The 14,592-nt window shown below is 39.4% G+C and overlaps 1 protein-coding gene across 1 annotated transcript in view; it reads right to left on the reverse strand.

Moving 5' to 3' along the window:
- LOC124606395 (putative cyclin-dependent serine/threonine-protein kinase DDB_G0272797/DDB_G0274007) overlaps positions 1–14,300 on the reverse strand; it is a 63,535-nt gene extending 49,235 nt beyond the window's left edge. Inside the window, exon 1 of the mRNA XM_047138376.1 lies at positions 14,187–14,300. Coding sequence (XP_046994332.1) covers positions 14,187–14,256 — 70 coding nt within the window. The 5' untranslated portion in view covers positions 14,257–14,300. The remainder of the gene's footprint in view (positions 1–14,186) is intronic.
- Between the last annotated feature and the right edge of the window lie 292 nt (positions 14,301–14,592).

A 14,592-nucleotide genomic window follows, 5' to 3' on the forward strand; every position in this document is an offset into this window, starting at 1 on the left:
TCGGTTAATACGATAAACACTGAGTCATTAAAGAATCGTCAGTTTGGAAAGGGAAGGAAGTGCGAGGTGAATAAAAATTGTAGAGGGAGACTAAGGCTTGAATGAACCATCTGATCAAAAGTATCCAGACACTTGTTAGTGGAAATTAACATGAGGTGTTCATGAACCTTGCAGAGAAGACATCAGTGAAGTTTCCAAATGTCTGCGGAGGAATGGCAGCCTACTTTTCCTCAATAGCTCAAACCAGAGAAGATAGTGATGTTGGACGCTGGGGACTGGATAAAAGTCGACGTTCTAACTCATCACAGTGAGTCTAACTCATCGCAGAGGGTTCGGGTCGGGAATCCGAGCAGGCTAGTCCATTTCATGAACGTTATTTTCCATAAACCATTGCCTCACAGATGCTGTTTTACGACAGAGTGCACTGTTATGGTGATAAAAATAACCGTAGTTAACGAAGTGTTCCTCTACTGTACGCAGTACACTATGTTATAAAATGTGTTCATATGCTTCCACATAAGAGGATCAAACCATAACCACGATAAACCCGGTACCTTAACATCAGCTCCTTGGTACTTCACTGAGCGCTCTCAATGCGATGGCAAGTAAAGTTCTCCAGACGTTTGCCAAATCCAAATACTTCCATCGGATTCTCACGAGGTACAGCGTGATGCCTCACTCCAAATCACTCTTTTTCAGTCATTCATTGTCCAGTGACACACCATTATTTTTAACTCCCTTTGCCAGCAGTAGTGCTGTAGCACTTTAAAACGCAAGAGTGATCCTTTCCGCTGATTTCAAGTGATTTTTTACAGCCACACTCCGTAATGCTGAGGGTCCCTGGAGGTCAGTACATGAGATCTACCTGGTTCTGGGTTAGCAGTGGACATTCTTTCACGTTTCCACTTCAGAATAAAATCGCCAACAGTAGTCTTGGGCAGCTTTACAACGGTTGAAATGCTTCTCAGAGATTCGTTAGGTGACATCCAAGTACACCTTTGAAGGCACTTAGCTCTCCTGGCCGACCCATCCCTGCTGTTACTTTTCTCTATGCTGACCATACAACATTCCCCTCTTCCATTTATACTGGATGGTCTGCCTCTGGCAGTATCTGGTCAATTATGAGTTACAAAGGGGTTTGCAAATATTTTTTAATCAGATAATGTATATTTAGCAGATTGAAATGAACCTAATTTGCAGCAGTTATGCGAGATGAAGAGGGTAGACTAGAGTGGAAAGCTGCATCAGAGAAGTCTTCGGACAACAACAACAACAACAACAACAACAAATCTAGCTAATTTCAGAAATGTTCACAGACATGACCACTGGATTAGAAAACTTACACAGTAAACAGTCGCTACACTGCCTCCAACTAGTATCTAGTAACGTATACTGATAACGTTCACAAAAACAAAACAGAGAAGCAAGTCTAATTCAATAGGTAAAAAGTTACGCAAACACACCGCATTTCAATTTTCCGCAGAAACAAGTATAAATTATTTTCTTCAATTAAACCTCGACAAGTCCGTCTCTTTTATTACACATTATCTCCAGCTAGCCGATGGTTCTGCGCTCTGCCATGAGCTCTATTCTTACTGGGCACGTGCACACTCACTAAACCGTAGCCTACGCAGTTTCGTTTATTGTAGACTTTCTGTACGGCAAAAGTAACTTTGATAATCGGAATGGGTCATTAATCCTGATTTCAGAAATTAGAAACATCACTTTCACCGCACAAGGCAAACGATTCCTCTGCTACGCCTGCGAGGGCTGCCAGATGACTTCTGGTGTAGCGAACTCCCAGACACTCCACAAAATTGTTTTAGCGTACATGTCTTTCAAGCAGTCTACCTCCAGAGCAGAATGAAGCACTTCCTTGTGTCATTTCGTTTCCCCACTAATAGCTCTCGTTTGCAGAATGCCGCTTCCTGACAAGAAATTTCAAAATGTTATTCCAACAGGATGCAGAAATCACCTGTCATATCGATTCAAAATGGTTCATATGGCTCTAAGCACTACGGGACTTAACATCTGAGGTCATCAGTCTCCTAGACTTGGAATTACTTAAACCTAACTAACCTAAGGACAACACATACATCCATGCCCGAGGCAGAATTCGAACCTGCGACCGTAGCAGCAGTGCGGTTCCTGACTGAAGCGCCTAGAACCACTCGACCACGGCGGCCGGCTTGTCATACGGGAAAGTCACTAGTCCGTAAGTGAACATAGAAGGCCCTGACAACAATCTATGTAACCAGATTACAGAGAGACCGCCCCATAACCTCCAGTCTGGACGAAACTCTCCCCCCATCCCCCTCGCCACACCCCTCCCTTCCCCCAGATACCGCCTCTGGGTCTACAGTAGCCACGAGGAAGGGTCCACTGGCGCGGCCAGGAAGGCTCTGTTACGTTATTTCTCTTACGCCTTTTCCACTCATAATGGGCTATAAATAAAAAACATTTTAGCACCATTTAAAGTCAATATTTCAGATTTCACTCGTATGTACGAGAACGAAGCTTTTTCAACTAAAATATTTCACGGCTGATTGAAATAATATCTTTTACAATACTCGTACTAATAAGCTGCAGAATCTTGAATAAACTAAACAGCAATAATCTGCAACTTAAAATTACACAGTACATCGAATAACAGAGCATAAATGTCTGCAGTTATTGATAAAGTTTGCAATGTGTCAGACATGTTTGCTGTTCGATCTTTATTTTTAATGTAGAACCCAATATATAGGTCGTGGGAATGACAATATTTGTAATTACTGTTAATCTTCTGTTATTTCTAATTTCGCTTTTTTACCAGCTTGCCGATATAAGTTGAACTTAAAAAAAATATACTGTTGGATGCCATAGTACTATAATTTTATGTATTGCTACTGACAGGAATGTTCGAGAATAAAGCAACATTAAATTTAATCAGCTTAGAAATACATGCAAATGATTAACCAAATAGCAGACATTAATAAACTATTGAACTTTTGTCCAAGATTCAGCGAAAAACTTAGTACCAATAATTATTAAATAGTTACAATTTAATTTGAAATTATTTTGGGGTGGTTGTTTGCAGTTGCTTTTTCATTACCTTCGAGCTGAAAACGTAATTTTACTGAGTTTCTGATTATGTCACACACGTTTCTGCATTTTTTAGACTTTTTGCAGAACCGAATGCTGTACTTAAAATGATGAATATTCATAACTTTTAACTATAACATTAATTATGTACATGTACCAAAAATAGATTGTTACACGTCATTTATACTCCGGCGACAGAGACAGTCAGTTCATTCTACGATGAGTGTTAAACCAGTCTGAAGCCATTGTTAATATACGTTACAAAGTTTGTCAGCAAGCAATGTTCAAGAAAAAAGTGTTATTATAAACTAGTGCAAATGGAATGATTAAATGCAAGAACATGGCAGAAACTTGTCTGGTCATTAGAGTAAAGTTGCGTTAGTCGCACCACAACCTAAGTCGTATTCCAGTAATAACTGATCCCACGTTTATAAAAGGCACCATCAAGTTGTATAAAACAATTGTGAGGACCGCTGGCTGTTGTGACAGAAAAGTATTGAAAAACCAAGTTTGTTTGACTGTTCTTATTACATTTTCTCGCACATGTGTAAGTAATATAATGATAATTGTTTTGGATCACATATATTTTCTTGATACTCTGCTGTTCATTTAAGCATAATCAAACGGTAGAAAACTTAAAGGTTATGCCTGTAGTTTTACTATAAAGCGGTAGAGGTCTCACTGGCTGTGTCGCACCTATGTAGAATTTTTTAATCGTACCGGTACGACTTAGTCGTTCATGGAAATTATATACTAACTAAAAACTGTTTGTTTCAGCTGAGCAATATGACGAAGAGAGCTTACAATGAGTGGAAACAAGAGGATATGGCCGAAGCTTTGATGAAACATCGGAATGGTTAAACTGGGTTCAGTGAAGCGTGTAGAAGATATAACATACACTGCGTCGTCATTTGAAGGGTTTACATAAAACACCAAAATTTGGAAGAACTAATGATAGTACAGCCTAAATAGAAGATGAAGTAGCGCAGCATATAATTAATTTAGATTCTAGTTTCGTCGGAGTAACTATAACTGAATTGAGGAAACTTGCCTACCAACTTGCTGAGAAATATCATCTATCGCATCGCTTCAATAAAGAAAAGAAGAATGGTATTACAGGTCTATGAAAGATCATCCCACACTGTCCTTCGGGTTTCCGAAGTAATGTCGATGGCACGACGGAAGGGGTTTAATAAAGAGCGCGTTAAAGATTTTTTTTTATAAACATAAGGAAATACTAGGATCAGATGAACGTATGCACGCGGCTGACCAAATATATAACGTGGATGAAACCGCGCTATCCGCAGTTCACGAATCATCTACAGTAATTGTCCGAAGACGTAAACACCAAGTGGACGCAACAACAGTATATGTACAATGGATACAGTAGGCGAATTCATACCTCCGATGTTTATGCGAGGGTAAGTCAATTATTATCCGCGAAGTAGTTATAAAATTTTATTGTAATCAAATAGGAAACTTACAAGAACATCATTTTTCGACATAGTCTCCTTGCGTTTCAACGCACTTGGTCTATCGTTGTACAAGCTTCCCGATGCCCTCGTAAAAGAAGGTTCTTGGTTGAGCTGCGAGCCAGGAATGCGCCGCTTCTTTCATTGCTTTGTCCGAGGCAAATCGACGGCCCCTTAATGCTTGTTTGAGTGGACCAAACAAGTGATAGTCAGAAGATGCAAGATCGGGAGTATATGGAGGATGACCCAGTACTTCAAATTTGAGTTTATGGAGCGTTTCGGCAGTGTGGGCAGCAGTATACGGACGAGCATTGTCGTGCAACAACACAACATCTCTTGACAGCAATCCTCGGCGTTTGCTTCGAATTGCAGGCTTCAGCCTTGCACTAAGCATATCACTGTAACGTACACTGTCTATTGTTGTGCCCCTTTCCCCATAATGTTCCAGTACTGGACCTTGTGCGTCCCAAAAACCAGTAAGCATCAGTTTTCCTGCGGGCGGTTGGATCTTGAACTTTTTCTTGCACGGCGAATTTGGATATTTCCATTCCATACTCTGCTGTTTACTCTCCGGCTCGTAATGATGGATCCATGTTTCGTCACCAGTAATGATCCTGTCTAAGAAGTTGTCCCCTATCTTACCATAGCGATTCAAATGTTTTTTTGCAGATGTCCAACTGCGTTTGTTTATGCAACTGTGTGAGTTGTTTTGGGACCTATCTTGCACAAACTTTACAATACCCAAGTCTGTTGTGGATGATTTTGTAGGCAGAACCGTGACTAATTTTCAGACGATGTGCCACTTCGTCAATAGTTAATCGTCTGTCCAAGAGAATCATTTTACGTGAACGCTCAATGGTTTCTTTATTTGTGGAGGTAAATGGTCATCAGGCTCCTTCATCGTGCGTAACATTTGTGCGACCTATTCTGAAGTTTTCAATCCATTCGTAGACACTCCATTGTGGCAAAACACTGTTCCCGTATTGTACCGAAAGTCTTCGATGAATTTCGGCCCCTGATACGCCTTCCAACCACAAAAACGCATCACTGAACGTTGCTCTTCTTTAGTGCAAATAGACAGCGGAGCAGCCATGATTAACAGCACGGCAGCGATAACGAAACTAACCTAGCAGCTTGAAACAAGCCACTACCACGCCGTAGCGAAGAAGCGAGGCAACTGTCCCCCAATTGAAGCAGCTGATCGCCGCCATTTGCAGGGATGAATCCTTAGTACTGGGCTTGTGATTTGAAGTATATGAGACGCAACAAGAGCAAATTGAAGCACAAATTAAACACATGTTTGTTTAAAAAAGTACTGAGTATTCGAGTCTATTTTAAAAGTATACTTAAATGAATGAAGTTTCCTAATTTCCGAAATACGTCTGCATAGAGACGCGAAATTTCAGAATATAAGGCTCTTTCCTGACAAGGTGGAGAGAGTTTACATCGAGTTATTTGCATTTGATAATTCATGAAACTTTTAAAGTAGCAGACAGTACGATTATGATTTAATTGACGTAGTTTTCCTGTCAGGTCCTCTTTGCTTTTTGCCGATTACTGTGTGCATTTTGCACGCTTACTTTTGTTTAGCACAGTATTGTCTACACTCGAATTATGGTATGATTAATTGTAATAACCCATATAACTTTAAATACCGTAGGAATTTCATTCGCACATTAGTTTTTAACACTGATAGCACCTCTGAAAGTGGTTGAGTTTGCAACATTTGATCAAATATTTGACCATTTACGAAGTATAATCACCACCTGACAACACATGTTAAGTATCTAAACGCAGTTATTCGACCTATCTCTGATTCATACTTAATATATATTTGATTGCCTTGGTAACCAGGAAAACGAAGGTTCAAAATTATGCACACTGACAGTATTTCCATACTATTTAACCTAGGCCTATATTGCACGATTTCCGGAACACTATACCTTTTTCAAATGAGTTGGAAATCCAAATACTGTCGGTATAGCATCGTCCTTCAGTTGACATCCATTTACATAATTTTCCATGTAACAATTCTCTTCAAAATGAAGAGAGCACAGCAAATAATTTGCTGTCGGTTGGAAGTTCTCTCTCCGAGTAGCAACTATCCATTTCCGATTTAGAAAATCATTTGTAAGGGGAAACCTAAACAAAAACAAACGCTCATGATGTATTATTTCTCCATGAAAATATTATATACAAGTAATAGAAAGTAACAAACAACCAGAAATGACTGACCTGTGAAATGTAACATTGTTTCCGTCTTCGTCTTTGCTTCCATTATACTGTTACAATTAAAAGCAGCACACGAACGTACCATGTTTATGCACTGTTTCCCTGCAAATGGCGGCTTCTATCACGTTCAATGTGGGGACGCGACACTAGTGCCAATGCGCGGTCTAGTTTTTATTTAGTAAGTCTATGGCTTGAAAATTGCAAAGATATAATAACAAATAAACAAATCATGCGTCATCACCTTAAAACGACAGTACTACCAAAATAAACAAAAATATAACCAAACTGCGGATAATAATTGACTTACCCTCGTGTTTAATCGCAACAGAATGAATGACGTCTTAAAATGGGGGGTTCCACCAAACACGGCATTTCGATGCTCGACAAATCGATGGTTAACAACAAAACTGTTTGTCTGACAGGTAGAACGTTTGATAAAATTTACAGAAGTAGATAAAAGGGACCAGAACTAAAATTTGCTTTTACTAGATACACATGACACACAACAAAAATTTAGAGGCTATCCAGGTGGCTCGTGATTTGGTATAAGCGTACTATCATTTCCTTCTCATACGGCTCATCGTCTACAACCACACACTATAAAGACTAATAAAACAACTACAATGAAGCGGCAACTTTGTGGCTACGTTCAAATCCTGTTAGTGTTATAAAATAAGGTAAACAATGCACAGCCCGTGGGTAATGCATACCTCAGGTCAGTCTATGCATAGGCGACATCATTTTGAACGGAAGAAGCGCTAACAGTTTTAAGGCAACATATCTGTGGCCATGTAATAGAAATGTCGTCAAAGAAGAGGACTCTGTAGTAACTACTGTATATATTGCTGATCAATCAGACCAAGATTCGGGTGACGGAACTGAAGTAACGACGCGAAAATCTGGAAGACCGTCTAACGTTGCAGCACAGCTCAATAATCGGTCTGAACCTTCCACAATGTCTCAAGAATGTGGAATCTGAAACAATATTGCAACAGTTGCTGAAATTAACAGTCAACAAATAAAGTCTTACTTGAACACTTTACCTCCTCTCCTATGCATAACAACAATTATCAAGAAAATTCAAAGCGACCTAAACCAACAATAGAATTAACACAAAGTCCTTACAGAAAGGGCGTAGAAACCAAAGCAAATGCAAATAAAAAGAAGAATCCTGTGCACAAGCATATGAAAAGAGACAGATAGGTGCAAACTTTAACGAGAATAAAAAAAATAAAGGATAGACTGAACTGGTTATGTCAACTGTGTAAGTAAGATCGCGAAGAAGACATGATTCAGTGTACGAAATGTATAGGTTTGGTACATTACCTATGTGCTGCCGTGGAAAGAAATATTAATAAATATTTCTGTGCTATCTGTGAGCAAACCAAATGATTTTCGATATACCAATTTAAGCAGTTTAATTTGTTAGGAACTCATATTTTGTTTCCTGTGTACTTACACTACGAATAACTACGGAAGAAACGTTACGTTTATAGTTTGCAAATTTATTACAGTGACGTTTTGTTACGTTATTTGATTGATTTTGTGTCGTCGCTGACTTCTTATCCTAAGTACGACTTATGCTGTGTGGGTACGGATTAGTAAGGTGGTTAACAGCATAAAAAATGAAGATTCAGTGTACACAAAACAAATTGTGTACACAATTATTTATTTTATCCTTAAGGGGTTGAACAACCTTATCCTACTTTAGGTAACAATTCAGGCAAACGTGTCAGTTGCACCCTCAAAAGCTAAGTAAAGTTCATCCCAGTTGTCCGTTAGCATTCGATGTTTTTGCAGCTCGATGCTGTACGTTGGCAGTATGTCCCAATCAAATCCTCTGACGTTCCTTAAAGTCAACCTTTATGTTAAAAACCTTGATAATTAGAGTAAATTAACGAATGGAACCGTTAACCGTTACAAGATCGTCTAGCAACAAACCCAGGAAAGTTGTCCACATATGAATATTTAGAATAAGGCTCGTCCGCTGAGAAAAATATTCACATTTTATGTCTACCTTCTCAGAAGAAACCAAGTGACAGCAAAAGTGGATGAAATACCAACATCAACAATCGTGATCTTAGGTAAATCCTTATTCAGCTTCCTAAAATTCAGAAGCAATAATGAAAATCATTTTGGAATATGCACATATTTTTCACCAAAATAGATACGACTAGTAAAAGCACGAAAAACCGGACTATTCTGATGCTGTAAAATCTAGTTGCAATCTATAATAACTTGCGAACATATTTTTACGTCAACCGTATAGTTTCGATTTTGCCGTTATAAGTCCCTGGAACTTTTTTTTTGTGAAGCAAATTGTATTCTTATGAGAACATAGGTTTTCGCTTCGACATTCTTGGACAACTTTTTCTCGTTTTTCTTGCCGCATTAGATTCTACAGTTATCTGACCTAGTTACAAGCTCATAACGCGGATGGTTTTTGGTATTTGTTTCGAGGACGTGCTTGGCATAGAGATAATTTACGTCAACCATTCCTCAATTACAAACAAAACAAGAATAACATTATATAAATAGTAAAACTGATGTTTAAGCTGAATTATCTAAGCGCGTCAATCCTTAAGACATGAAATGTAGGATCAGCTTAAGGTGAAGTTGTTTTCGACGTGGTTGCCGACACTGCAAACCATTCGAAATGACAAACATTTTCATCTGTCTTTCAATGCCAAGCATTTACCTAAATTTTATACAGAAAATCACACTTTAGAACACGTCATATCATTTACAACCCTGACAAATAATTTATTATCTCGCACATCACAACAGTTGTTCGAAATGACTGCCACTAATTTCAAGGCAAACATAACCTCGAAGTGCAGGTTGCTGCTGCGGTCTTCCTAATACCCCTTGTAGACGACTACACCACCACAACTGATAAATTCCTACAACATACACTGCAGTCTCAAAATCAGAAGACATGTCGTTACTGATGGAACAAATAATCGAGAGGTTTTTCCGGCTACTTCTTGCTTCAAGGCACCACCTAAAAAAACTCTTACAGAACACTTTGCACCACCCGCATGTTGCATCATTCGACAAGCCGATACCTTGCGGACGATGGGCGACACCAATATAGCGGAATTTTCTACCACGGTGAATAGTCCTTCATAGTGTCAGAAAACGTGCTTTAAACCATCATCTCACATTATGCTAACTTATTAGTCCCCAGATAACCTGTCTCAGAAGGTTCTAATTACCAACGGTCCGCTTTAGCCGGACTACTTGGCCATGGGAAAAATCGCGGTTTATTCTGTTCACGTATATTCTGGGCTTAGTGGCAGCTTATACATATGAATAACATCCTAAAGTGAAATCAAACAAAGTGTACAGCATAAGAAATATGTGACGTAGGGAAGTCTCTCGATGTGAAAAATCTATGGTTAATCACTTAAATTTGTCATTCCTTGGAACCCTAGAGAAAATGTAAGATATAGATTTTGAACACATCTCTGTGTACTAGTTAATGAATGTTTATCGAACCACTGTGAGAGATGAAAGAAGTGACTAGTGACAGATAGAGTCCCAGGACCGACAAGGATAGAAACCCAACCCTTTACATTTCCGGTGTGGCACTTACTCATTGACCCAATGGGCTAGTAACCATAAAGAAATCCATGAGGAGGTCAGAGAAGCCTGAATAGCGTGCTGTACGAAATTTTTTAATTAACACCACAGTTTTCGACCAACCTGTTCTGGGATAAGGGTATCTTTCTTAATATGATATCCTAGGATTCAGCGAAGTCGAAATAAGAGGCGTGAACAAACTGCCATATTTTAGCAGCAGACGGTAGACATTGATGTCATCACAAATGCAACATGGAAAGTGGAAAACCCATAGCTAGCAGTAAACATCCTTGCTTAAAATGAACATTATTGACCGAAGAAAATATTTGTTGTTTGTGGAAATTCCAGTTCTCCATGTTTGCTAAATTAAGAACGATGCATTGTCAACCATACGTTTTCTGAACTTAGGGGTTTGATTGATTTAGATAAAGGTAATTTTTTAACGAAAGTCTACTACTTTAGAGCCTGTGTATTTAAGATGACTGGACTAATGGAAGTCCCACCGAGAAGGTAATTGATATGGACTCCACAGTCCGAACATCATCTATTGATTTTGTAAAATACATCAAGTAAAAATTAAAATGATTCCTAACAGCTACGTCAGCTTGTCACAATTTATATTTTCATTAACCATTTCACATTTTGTGAATTATGGTATAAATAACAAGATACAATAATTTTTTCAAATATTGAACTTTTCCGCCTAAATAGTGTAAGAAGTTGGTCTCAGTATCTGAGCTACAGTGTGGAAAGGATTGTCGAGGCACCCTTCGTGGCTTGCAGAACTTTGTAAAAAGTGAGTGTCGAATAGAACTGTACAGTGTGAGGACCTGAATTAACACGCACAGAGATCAGGGCATAATATATCGTTCTAGTGCTAAGACTAATGTTAAAATGTAGAGACGAGTCGGAAAGAGAATACGTCAATTATGGTATGGACTCTTCAGAATAAGATGGAATTATGAAAGGTACATCACAAGTCCACTTGACGGCGACTGTGCAGCGTATTATTACTTCGAATAATGTTGAATCGATATGAATCTGGCGGCATTAGAATTTCACATTGTAATATTTATAAATAAGCTGCAAGACTTGAAGCTGAATTTTTGTGAAACGTCCTAGTCAGAGAGGGGGTGCTTGCATACTGTTTAATGAGGTGAACTTTGAGCCATCGGGTTTTCGGTATTTAGTCAATAAACAAATGAATTAAAGACAGAGGAGTTACAAGCAGTAATCATTTTCCGAATAAATAGTGAATTCTTTATTGCAAAAAATTTTCTTTTTTATTAAAGTTTTGTAATTTTAAAATTGTCGATTTCACTGGTTATTGTGATCCATGTGACAGAGACTGCATATAATATTGTTACCTCAGATAATGTTGAATCTTTATGAACTTAATGTCATTGGTGTATTACTTCGCAGTGATTATAAATAAACTACGAGCAAGACGTGAGGCTGCTTTATGGGGTGCCAAATACTGAACAACTGCACACCTTATTCGTGAAAAGTCCTATGCTGCTTCTATACTGTTTAATGAAGCGCACTTTGAACCACCTCGCTTACAGTGTTAAAACTATTTAAGACAGAGGAGTTGCAATCGGTATCGAGTTTTTGCATAATATCCTGAAATCGTTAGCTCCGAGAAAATTTTGATGTCGTCACAAATGCAACATGAAAAGTGGGAAACCATAGCTACCACTAAACACCCTTGCTTAAAATGAACTTATTGACTGGAGCAAATATTTATTGCTTGTGGAAATTTCAGTTCTCCATGTCTGCTAAATTAAGTACAATGCGTTGTCACCCATATCTTTTCTGAACTCAGGGTTTTGATTGATTTAGATAAAGGTAATTTTTTAACAAAAGTCTAATACATTAGAGGCAGTGTATTTAAGATGACTAGCCTAATGCAAATCCCACCTAGAAAGTAATTGATTTGGATTCCACAGTTCTAAATCGTCCGAACATCGCTCACTGATTTTGTAAAATATATCAATAATTCCCTAACAGTTACGTCAGAATGTCACGATTTGTATTTTCATTAGGTATTTCACATTTTACAAATTATGGCTTAAATAACAAGATATAATTGTTTTTTTTAAATATTGAACTTTTCCTCATAACTAGCGTAAGAAGTCGGTCTCAGTATCTGAGCTACAGTGTGGAAAGGAGTGTCGAGGCGCCCCCCTCGTGGCTTGCAGAACTTCGTAAAAAGTGAGTGTCAAATAGAACTGTACTGCGTTAGGACCTGAATTAACATGCACAGAGATCAGGGCATAATATATCGTTCTAGTGCTAAGACTAATGTTAAAATGTAGAGAGGAGTCGGAAAGAGCATACGTCAATTCTGTTACGGATTCTTCTGGATGAGATGGAATTATGAAAGGTATTCCGGCTCAAGGTACATCACAAGTCCGTGTGACGGCGACTGTGCATCGTATCGTTACTTCGAACAATGTTGTATCGATATGAGTCTGGCGTCGTTAGAATTTCACATTGTAATATTTATAAATAAGCTGCAAGACTTGAAGCTGAATTTTTATGAAGCATCCTAGTCAGAGTGTGGGTGCTTGCATACTTAATGAAGTGAGCTTTGAAATGGCTCTGAGCCCTATGCGACTTAACATGTGAGGTCATCAGTCCCCTAGAACTTAGAACTACTTAAATCTAACTAACCTAAGAACATCACACACATCCATGCCCGAGGCAGGATTCGAACCTGCGACTGAAGCGCCTAGAACCGCTCGGCCACACAAGCCGGCGAAGTGAACTTTGAGCCATCGGGTTTTCGGTATTTAGTCATTAAACAAATGAATTAAAGACAGAGGAGTTACAAGCAGTTCTCATTTTCTGAATAAATAGTGAATTCTTTGGTTGCAAAAAACTTTCCTTTTTATTAAAGTTTTGGAAGTTTAAAATTGTCGATTTCACTGGTTATTGTGATAGGAAAATGTTTTTAAATAAGGTGTTGTTCCCGCCTCTTCTGGACAAGACAGAATTATGTACGGGGTAAGAAAAACTAGAAATCCATGTGACAGAGACTGCATATAATATTATCACCTCAGATAATGTTGAATCTTTATGAACTTAATGTCACTGTTGTATTACTTCGCAGTGATTATAAATAAACTACGAGCAAGACGTGAGGCTGATTTATGGTGTGTCAAATACTGAACTACTGCACACCTTATTCGTGAAAAGTCCTATCCTGCTTCTATACTGTTTAAGGAAGCAAACTTTTAACCACCACGCTTACGGTGTTAATCTATTAAAGATAGAGGAGCTGCGATCAGTATTGAGTTTCTGCACGAGATCCCTAAATCGTTAGCTCCGAGAAAATTTTGATGTCGTTACAAATGCAACATAAAAAGTGGAAAACCATAGCTACCACTAAACACCCTTGCTTAAAGTGAACATTATTGACTAAAGCAAATATTTATTGTTTGTGGAAATTCCAGTTCTCCATGTTTGCTAAATTAAGTACGATGCGTTGTCACCCATACCTTTTCTGAGCTCAGGGTTTTGATTGATTTAGATAACGGTAATTTTTTAACGAAAGTCTAATACATTAGAGCCAGTTTATTTAAGATAAGTGGCGGAAATTTAAAATGGTCGATTCCACCTATTATCGGATTATTTCGTGATAATAAAATGTTGTCCGAGGTGTTCTTTGACTGAGAAGCTGTGCATAGTGTTTTGTTACGGTGAAGCGACGTGCCACGTGCTGTTGCCGCCCGTTTAACGCCGGCACAGTCGCAGGTGGGCAGCCGGTGCAGGTGCTTCGAGAGCGGCGAGACGTCGCTGGCGGCTTACCCCTCTCCTTGGCCCACTGGATCCTCTTCTGCTCGACGAGGGAGAGCCGCTTGCTGACGGAGGCGGCCATGGCCCGCGCTCTTCTGCGGGTCTCGCCTCGGCCACGCCGCGCCGCCGGCCGATCGATGTCTCCTGGGAGACCCAGGCCGGCCCACCTGGCTCGATACCGCGAGGAGGAACGACCTCGCGCGGCGGCTCCTGCGGGCTCGTTTCGGTTCTTTCCACCGGACGTGTGCCGTCAGGCGACGTGCGAGGCCGGCAAATTGCGGCACTTCTGGTGAAACAGAGGCGGCGACGTCATAGCTACTGCATTCTTGCTGGCTCTCCGTGAAGCAGACCGCAGTGGAGCCCTTGCATGTCCTCCTCACAAGATGGCAGCACCGTATTTGATGCTTCGTGAAGAGCT

Source organism: Schistocerca americana, chromosome 3, assembly GCF_021461395.2.
Source record: "Schistocerca americana isolate TAMUIC-IGC-003095 chromosome 3, iqSchAmer2.1, whole genome shotgun sequence".
Classification (NCBI taxonomy): Eukaryota; Metazoa; Arthropoda; class Insecta; order Orthoptera; family Acrididae; genus Schistocerca; species Schistocerca americana.